Here is a 9,185-nt window from a genome sequence, read left to right as displayed (position 1 = left end):
TAAATACATGTTACTGCTTTGCTTACCCTGGGCAGAGGCAATCGGAGCAAAAAGGCTTTTCTTGCCTACCCGCAGCTTTGATTGTTCTCAGTAGGCTAATTGACTGAAGCACATATTAATTGTGCACGAGTTGACAAATCATGTGGCAAATCAGTCTCAACGGTCGTTTGTCCCTTTAATCAACGCTTGTCAATATTTTGTATTAAACTGAATCCAAAATGTTGGGGCATATGCCAGCTCGTTTGCTGGCAGCCCTGCTGTGTTGATCTCTGCAGCTTGGATAGATGGAAATCGCCACATAATGCTACAAATGAAGAAGCTATCTCGACATTTTTAGTTAGTATGTCAATGTTTAGACAGTAGCTATCGACGTTTTAAAAAATCGTGGCGGGAATGTCCTTCCATACAAAACCTTGATCATCTGCCACTCTACTAGGCAAGCCCGTGCATGGGTGTCTAAGAAACCCCATCGATGAAACACAACTCGCGGCGTGAACGGGTCGTCACTAGTTACCACTGCCACAAAGTCATAAACCCCGCCTTGTTCTATAATTTATCTTAACTGTTATTTTTAACCTAAACCTAACCCCAGTTAGGGGGACAACCTAACCGGATGTCTAACCCTAAACTTAAATTAAGCCCCAAAATCTTTTTTTTGTTTTAATTAATGTTTACGAAAGCCATTTTTTTGACTTTGTGGCTGTGGTAACTAGTGGAAACCGCGTGAACGTGGCAGCCATTTTACATCCTCAAGAGTGAATGAGTGGAGCCGGACCAGTGCCGGGAGTTTTACACTTTTTCCTCTTTTAATTCTCACATTTTCCTTCCGAAACAATCAACACCATACAAGTTGGTGATCCATCGGCAGGTATGATGAATACTACTAACTGGTCACGTGATCATAGTACAATGTATAGCTAAAGTCTGTGAGCTTGTGGTGTTTCAAACAATGTGGAAACTGGTGGTTGGGACGGGTTCTACAGACCGGCTTTTTGAAAATGGACTCTCCCTATGTGGCGGCACGTTGACAAACCACGAAGCTAGCTAGCATACTACAAGAAGGCCTCTGTTAAACCAAAGATGCTGGTAACATCAACCTATGAAATTCGAGCCAAATTATGTCAACCAGCAAGTTACATATGAGCTATCATGGTTTTAATGTTGCTAGATAGCGAATTTAGCCAAGTGAGCTAATTCTGACAGATCAGGAATGACACATGTTCATTGTCACGGGCTAGCTAGCTAACCCAGCCAGCCAAGGAGCTATTAGTAACGCGTGAGCGTGCATACTTCGAGGATTGCCTTCTGCCATTTGTCATGCAACTCGTGAGTTAGTTCTTTAGTTAACCAATGTTGGATAATAAAACATTTAATATCATCCCGCCAACGTAGCAAACTGGCATGCATAGATAGTAAGGTTTGTTATTGCGACTTGACAGCGTGAGTACTGTCATTAACTAGCTAGTACCGCATGCTATTATTTAGCTAACGTTGGTTAGCTAGCTAACGTTAAGTTGTTGGGCTATATACAGTATTTGGATAACGCAGCTAGCTAGTTGACGTTGGCTAACGTTAGGCCACAATGCTASCTATGGGTTTTTGGTTGATATAGGTAACTACTTAGCAACCCAGCTAAATGGATTAACGTTAGTTAGATATTGGCTGCAATGAAGACTTGGCATGAACTGAAATAACGGGAGTTCAATTTGACTTACATTTACGCTCRCTAAGTTTGCTTACTAGTTAATACAGTGTCAGTGGCTTGAGACAACGTATCAAAAATGTGTTATAACCATTGTTAATAGTTAGTCGACCATGTAGTATACTCCTGTACACATGCTTGTTGACCGGCTTGCTAGCTACCGGAAACTGGTGGTAGTTAACCTCTGCCGAAGGAACACGTGTATCAACTCTAATGTTAGTTAACTAGTGCTGAAGTCCGCCATCAGTAGACTMATTTATCAGTTAGCAATCAGGCCAAGCCCTTGTAAATGTTAGCTAGCGTGTTCTTCAAACCCAGTCAAAGGCGGGAAATATGTAATAGCGTGTACACACATTTTACCATGTAGCCTAGCTAACTGTCCTCACAAATGGAAATGAAATTAACGTATGCAGTTAAACATTTTAAAAATCATTGGTATTTATAAGTGTCAGCATTATCAAATTTGATAGACATGCAAAATCAAATATTGTAATTACAATGTGACCTGATTCCACTGTAAGGGACCACATGGACCCACGTGTGCCTGTTGCACATGACATCCCCCAAAAGCTCTCAACAGCCTTGCACTTGACCCAGCATTAATTTGGCTCATTGCATTTGCACAGATTTCTGGAGACATGGCCACAGAACATATTAATGGAAATGGTCCAGAAGAACCAATGGATACCACTGCTGCAGTTACCCATTCTGAACACTTCCAGACTTTATTAGAAGCTGGTTTACCACAGAAAGTTGCTGAAAAACTAGATGAAATTTACATAGCAGGTAAGGCACACTGAATACCCAGCATATTTGTATACATAATTTAAATTTTTGCTATTGCATGTGCTGTCATGTATTGCATTACATTTTGAATGTGGGAATTGGGATCCTCAAGCAACTTTTTGTGGTTTCCTACCAAAATGGGTACTGCAGTGTTATGAAAAAAGAGAATTTGGACACCACCAATATCGGTAAAATAAATGTCATGTCTACATTTCCATTGTCTTAGAGGTACATCTGGGCAGAGACCACTGGCGACACGGCCAGTGTTGTGTTTAAGAATTCAAGTATATCAGCACAGATGAGCGGCGAGTTAGGCCACAGTTCGGCGGAGGTCTCTCTGTACAGTCTCAGGCAGAGAATTCAGCCAGATGGGCGCATGCAGGAACAATGGCAGCAGCTGTCGGTGGCTGGGACAGGTGATGGGTCTTCCAAGAGCAGAATGTGGACAAGCTTATTAGGAGTGCAGAGGACTGTTACATCACATCTGTTGTGATTAGTTCTGCAAAGGTTGAAGGTGCTGTTACTCAATGCACTTTGTCAAAAAAAAATCTGACRTTGTTATCTGAAGCATGACTGCATTATTCAAATTTCAGAGATCCCCAACGAAGTTATAGCCACAAAAATAAGAACTTTGATACCTCCAAACATGCGTTGTGGCTAGATCCGTTTGAGAAGATATCCCGTAGTTCTAGTCCTGCTAGTAACGGATGTTTTCTGGTGTCTCTCCTCAGGTTTAGTATCTCACAGTGACTTAGATGATAGAGCGATCGAGGCTCTGAAAGAGTTCAACGAAGAAGGTGCTCTGCAAGTTCTGTTGCAGTTCAAGGACAGCGACCTCTCACATGTCCAGGTATGTTTGGAGGGGGACGGCGTAGTAGAAGTTGGGTCAGCTGCATGATTAGTATGACAATGTATGCTCACTACTGTGTCACTCTGTTTAAGAGCGTCTGCTAAATGACTCAAATGTAAATGATTAGACTGCACTGTGCGTCTTTTAATGAAATGCTACCATTTCACCCTCTAAAGCAGTGTTTCCCAACCCTGGTCCTTGAGTACTTCCAACAGTACACATTTTTATTGTAACCCTGAAGTAGCACACCTGATTCAACTTCTCAACTAATCATCATGCCCTGAATGAGCTAAATGAGGTGTGTTTGTTCAATGAAAATGTGTACTGTTGTGGGTACTTGAGGACCAGGGTTGGGAAACACTGCTATAAAGTATATGTATTGATTGTTCTTTTTTATTTTGTTACAATTTTTTATTTTATTTTTACTCAACAGAACAAAAGTGCCTTTCTTTGTGGAGTTATGAAGACATACAGACAGAGGGAGAAACAGGGGACCAAAGTCTCAGACTCCAGCAAAGGACCAGATGAGGCCAAAATCAAAGTACGGTTTTAACAAACATTCTTGATATAAGCGATCGTAGAGATTTTATAAAGGTATCGTTATTTTATGATGTGCAGTTCTCTGGAAGGTGTTTGACCTGAATTATGTTATTTAAATGAACAGGCCCTGCTGGAGAGAACTGGCTACACACTTGACGTGACAACAGGTCAGCGGAAGTATGGAGGCCCCCCTCCGGAGTCGGATCACTCAGGGACACAGCCCACGATCGGTACAGAGGTATGTCTCTACAATAATTAAATAGTTTGATTAGTGTGTAATAGTTTTCCTCCGTGTGGATGGTGTTTCTGCATTCTGTGTCCAAATGATGAAATCATGTACTTTTTCCTGGAGTGACTTGAGTTGCACTGATGGTTTACCGCTAAGATCTGACTGGACACATTAATTCTGTATTTTGGAGATTTATTTTAACAATGTTCCTTTCACACCAAGATAACCTCCATTTTGCTATCATCTCAGATTTTTGTTGGCAAGATCCCCAGAGATCTATTTGAGGATGAGCTGGTACCTCTGTTTGAGAAAGCTGGGCCCATTTGGGACCTGCGTCTGATGATGGATCCACTCAGTGGCCTCAACAGAGGTTACGCCTTTGTCACTTTCTGCACTAAAGAGGCGGCACAGGAGGCTGTCAAGCTGGTATGAAACACTTGTGGTAAACTTCTCTCCTGACAGAACTGTAGGAATGGAGAATTTAAGCCCGCCCAACCATGACATGTCATGAACTCTCTTATCCTCTCCCCACAGTGTAACAACAATGAAATTCGGCCCGGCAAACATATTGGCGTGTGCATCTCCGTGGCCAATAATAGACTGTTCGTTGGTTCCATCCCCAAGAGTAAAACAAAAGATCAGATTGTGGAAGAGTTTGCTAAAGTCACAGGTGAGGTTGAATGATCCTCTGGACATTTTGAAGGGCCAGTCATGTTGTCTCTGCAAAAGTGATCGTTTCCTTGGCTTGGCAGTAACTTTGACAACCGTCTGTAGACGTTGCCTTACTATTACTGAATGCACCAATCATGATCARGCACTAGAGCAGGGCTGCCCAATCCTGGTCCTGGGGGGCCAAAACAACTCWGATTTTTGTTTCTACCTGGCAGTTAATTGCACTCACCTGGTGTCCCAGGTCTGAATCTGTCCCTGATTTGAGGAGGATGAAAAACAGTGCTTTGGCCCTCCAGGACAAGGATTGGCAGGCCTGCACTAGTGTGTTAGACTGCGTTTTTAGTCTGAGTTAAGGGTTATGTGAGGTATGCTATGTAAAGCTGGGCTATATTTTGTCATTTAATAGTTAATTCCCAATGTGATGGTTCTGTGTCCAAATGATGAAATGCATATATTCTACCATGGAGTAACTCTGGTTACGCTGATAGTTTACCGCTAAGATCTGACTGGACACTTAACTGGGCACAAATCAACAGTCTCTTGAGACTGATGTCCAAAGAGAACAGCTGTGTCAAATAAAGGAGACACTAAATGTTTTGAGTAAACTGAAGGGAACATTCTTTGGTTGCATAAAGTCTTGAATGTGAAATATTCTCTTCTGGTGCCAACTGTTGTATGCATTTCAGTAAGGTACTCAGAGTTCAATTTTTAACTTGGCATTGCATATGGAGCTAGAGCGAGCTGTCTGGTGCACTGGTCACTGTTCAGCTAGGATACCCTTTATGCCTTTCCCCTTCTACCCCTCTTTCAACAGAGGGTCTTAATGATGTCATACTGTACCATCAGCCAGATGACAAGAAAAAGAACAGAGGCTTTTGCTTCTTGGAATACGAAGACCACAAAACTGCCGCTCAGGCCCGCCGCAGGCTGATGAGTGGCAAGGTCAAGGTGTGGGGGAATGTGGTGACTGTGGAGTGGGCCGACCCCATAGAAGACCCTGATCCTGAAGTCATGGCCAAGGTATGGGGAGCAGAGATAACATGGCTCATTTTGCCTGTGAATAAATTGTGATTTGATCTTTGTTCTGTCTATCCATAAACTTGTAGAAGAACACTGATTTGTGTTGGAGGCTGTTGACCAAGGAGTAAGAATAGAGGTAACCAGCCATGTCTGAGAGAGCCAGAAACAGATTTACGGGATTGATAACCCACCACTACTTTTCCCCTTCCAGGTGAAAGTGCTGTTTGTCCGGAACCTTGCGAGTACTGTAACGGAGGAAATACTTGAAAAGGCGTTCAGTCAGTTTGGCAAGTTGGAGCGGGTGAAGAAGCTGAAAGACTATGCCTTTATCCACTTTGAGGAGAGAGACGGAGCAGTCAAGGTACAGGCTGGAGTCTTTATATTTCTCTAACGAGAATATCACGAAATTGTGGTAAAAATTGCACATTTTTTTGAATAGTTATTAAACYTGTATCTTGACAGGCCTTGGCCGACCTGAATGGGAAAGACCTGGAGGGAGAGCACATTGAAATAGTCTTCGCCAAGCCACCTGATCAGAAGAGGAAAGAACGCAAAGCCCAGAGGCAAGCAGCTAAAACACAAATGTAAGCAAACCATTGATTTGCAGTTATTCGAGACCTTCATTATAGTTACATTGTTGGGCGGCCTTTCATCATTGAGTTCTCTTGAGTGATTGAACAGAGAAGTATAAAACATGATCTAACTAGATAAAATTCTCTTGTGTCCTTTATGGTTACTAAACATGTGCATATCCTCTCGCCTACCCATTCTTCACAGGTATGACGATTACTATTACTATGGCCCACCCCAGATGCCACCTCCCACAAGAGGCAGAGGACGAGGCGGCGGCCGTGGTGGCTATTCCTACCCCCCTGACTACTACGGCTATGAGGATTACTACGATTACTATGGCTACGACTACCACAACTACCGGGGCGGCTATGAAGACCCCTACTACGGCTATGAGGACTTCCAATCTCCCAGCCGAGGACGATCCCGAGGCGGAGCCCGTGGTGGTGGTGCCCTATCCTCCCGGGGCCGTGGAGCTGTCACGCCCAGGGGCAGACTAGGGGGTTTCTCCCAGAGAGGAGGAAGTGGCCCTGGATCAAGCAGAGGTGTGCAGGGGACCAATGGGGCACTGGGTAAATGTGGACTAGCTGTGTTAATAGTCAAAGCAAATCTTTGCCATCAGCTATACGTTAAATGCAAACATACTATTTGGACAGGAATTTTTCCCCCTTAACTTGAATTACCTTTTTAAACAAATATTATTTTTTACCTGCATTTGTCTTCCTTATTTGGCATAAATTGACCCAAGTCCTATGCCTAGAAAGTAAGGAATCAGTCATACAGATGGGCCTGTTTTATTTTTACTTTTGAAAGCTGGGCTAGATGTCCCTCACATTGAATTGGAAAAATGTTATGTATGCAAATGTGTTTAGCTTTATGTCCAAATGATGAAATACTTATATTCTATCCTGGAGTAACTCTGGTTACGCTGATAGTTTACCGCTAAGATCTGATTGGACATTTTAGGTTATTATATACATGACTAGAAGACTTCCTCAGATTTGTGTCCATTGATGGGCAAGTATGCTTATTCTCAACATTTGAAGACAACTGCCTTGACTGATGTCACCTTTCAGAGCACCAACTCTGAAAGGTCTGTTCCTCTGCATATTTAGATTAGCATATATTTAGATCCGCATATATATATTAGGATTACCCTAAAACTAGTTTTATATCATGTTAAATGATTGAATGTCATTAGTGATGTTTATATTCTGTCTCTGTTGCTTGGCCAACAGGAAAAAGGACTCGAGGCCGATCCTGACCTGTCACTATGAAGACTGATCTACTGTGTTGGGTTACACCAGAAGCGGCAACGGATACGGATGGATAAGTCAGCGAAATGGTCCAATATTCCAGCCTTACAGAAGCATCTCCCCCAAACTGCCACCTAAACAATCACCAGATTATTTAGATACACCCCCCCCAATGCCATTTTAGATAATTATTGAAGAATTTGCACTTTTTAAGTTTTAGTTTGAAGTGGCTCAAAGGAGCTTGATGCTATTGTATATTTTTGTGCTAATCGGAATTTTTATTGTCGGAATATCCATGTTAATCTTAATCGTTTGATTTGGATGTTTGAAGAGAACATCTGCAGGTTTTGGGTGTAACCACCAGGCATGGATAAGTCAGGCATTCCAGGAAAGTGGTTCTTTTCAGAACTTGTCTTTTAAAGGGTTGGTTAACTACCTCAGTACAGAGGATTAAACTACCCTGCCTGTACTGTAAATAGGGAAACTATATTGATGAAAGCAGGGCTTGTTTCCTACAAAATATGCACAAGAGCAGCAGAACAACCGAAAGTACTTAATGTAATATAGTAATTTTGTTGCAGTTCTGACACTGCAAACAGTCAAACTGGCCATGCAAAATAATTGCATATGATGAGCCTGAACAAGCCCTGCTTTTATCCTATTTTCAACTGAATTAGCTGCCTTGCTTATTCAGATTATTGTAGTTACTGGTTGTATAGTTTGGAAAATGTTACTTTTGTAAAGGCTTGAACATCAACGAAGGCATCAACTGCCTTTGAAAAAGCCCTGCAGTGTCCCTTTGCCATTCCAATGGATAAAAAAAAAAAAAAAAAAAAGATTGGAACATAATTATGTTCAGTGCCCCCCCCCCATTTAGTTTAAAAGAAATGTCCCAATCATGTGAAATCTTGAACGGTCCCCCTCTAACTCTAAGCCAGCTACTATTTAGTCAAGCCACTTGATTGAAATGAATTGCCATAATGCCCTGAAAGTGAGCATGTGTGCCTGTAGCTGTTTCAGGGGGGTGGGGGATCGTTGTCATAGTGGTCAAAGGGATACTGCAGCTATGATTTGTATTCCATGTATAGCAAAAAGGATACCGAACTATTCATCCGGTTTTGTACACAGTTAACTCCCTCTCAATAAAATCATTACAACCACCTTTTGAAAAGATGTTAGCAGTTTTAAACCATTGTTGGTGGCCAACAACGTTTTTTGCATTCCTGCAAATAAATTGTTTTATACTGTAAAATGGAGGTGAGTGTAACTTATTTTTGTAATAAAGTTTTTGATTTCTATCTGTGTCTTACTCTCTGTATGACTTCCTGTTGAACCATCTCAAAGTTATGCACTGATTATAGCATAGAATTGTAACATCCTTTCTGATTCACACCACACAGTAAGCACTATTTTCTCAATCCCAGGAATTCTTCAACCAGAGGCACATGTGTACTGTCCTGTGATTTCAATTGAACCATTACGTTGATCAGTACTTGGCAGTGACTCACATCGGTTTTGTCGTCAGCCTGCTGCAACATGAAATGAGCGTTGTAGAGATTA

The 9,185-nt window shown here is 42.0% G+C and overlaps 1 protein-coding gene across 5 annotated transcripts; it reads left to right on the top strand.

Moving 5' to 3' along the window:
* Positions 1–735: 735 nt before the first annotated feature.
* LOC111968899 (heterogeneous nuclear ribonucleoprotein Q) lies at positions 736–8,340 on the top strand. 5 transcript variants are annotated; one of them, XM_023994851.3, is made up of 12 exons: positions 747–868; positions 2,329–2,488; positions 3,220–3,338; positions 3,772–3,879; positions 4,003–4,116; positions 4,357–4,533; positions 4,642–4,777; positions 5,594–5,799; positions 6,011–6,160; positions 6,262–6,383; positions 6,577–6,941; positions 7,608–8,165. In XM_023994851.3, the coding sequence occupies exons 2-12, from the start codon at positions 2,341–2,343 to the stop codon at positions 7,631–7,633; spliced, it is 1,671 nt and encodes a 556-aa protein (XP_023850619.1). In that variant the 5' UTR covers positions 747–868; positions 2,329–2,340; the 3' UTR covers positions 7,634–8,165. The 5 variants fall into 5 exon arrangements, with proteins under 5 accessions (XP_023850622.1, XP_023850619.1, XP_023850618.1 ...); XM_023994850.3 differs by lacking the exon at positions 747–868 and adding an exon at positions 1,022–1,086; XM_023994853.3 differs by lacking the exon at positions 747–868 and adding an exon at positions 1,024–1,086 and having other exon boundaries at positions 6,577–6,914; positions 7,608–8,340.
* Positions 8,341–9,185: the final 845 nt, after the last annotated feature.

Source organism: Salvelinus sp. IW2-2015, linkage group LG9 (genome assembly GCF_002910315.2).
Source record: "Salvelinus sp. IW2-2015 linkage group LG9, ASM291031v2, whole genome shotgun sequence".
NCBI classification, from domain to species: domain Eukaryota; kingdom Metazoa; phylum Chordata; class Actinopteri; order Salmoniformes; family Salmonidae; genus Salvelinus; species Salvelinus sp. IW2-2015.
Note: the sequence above shows the minus strand (reverse complement) of the source record. Positions and strands in the feature narration are given on the sequence as shown.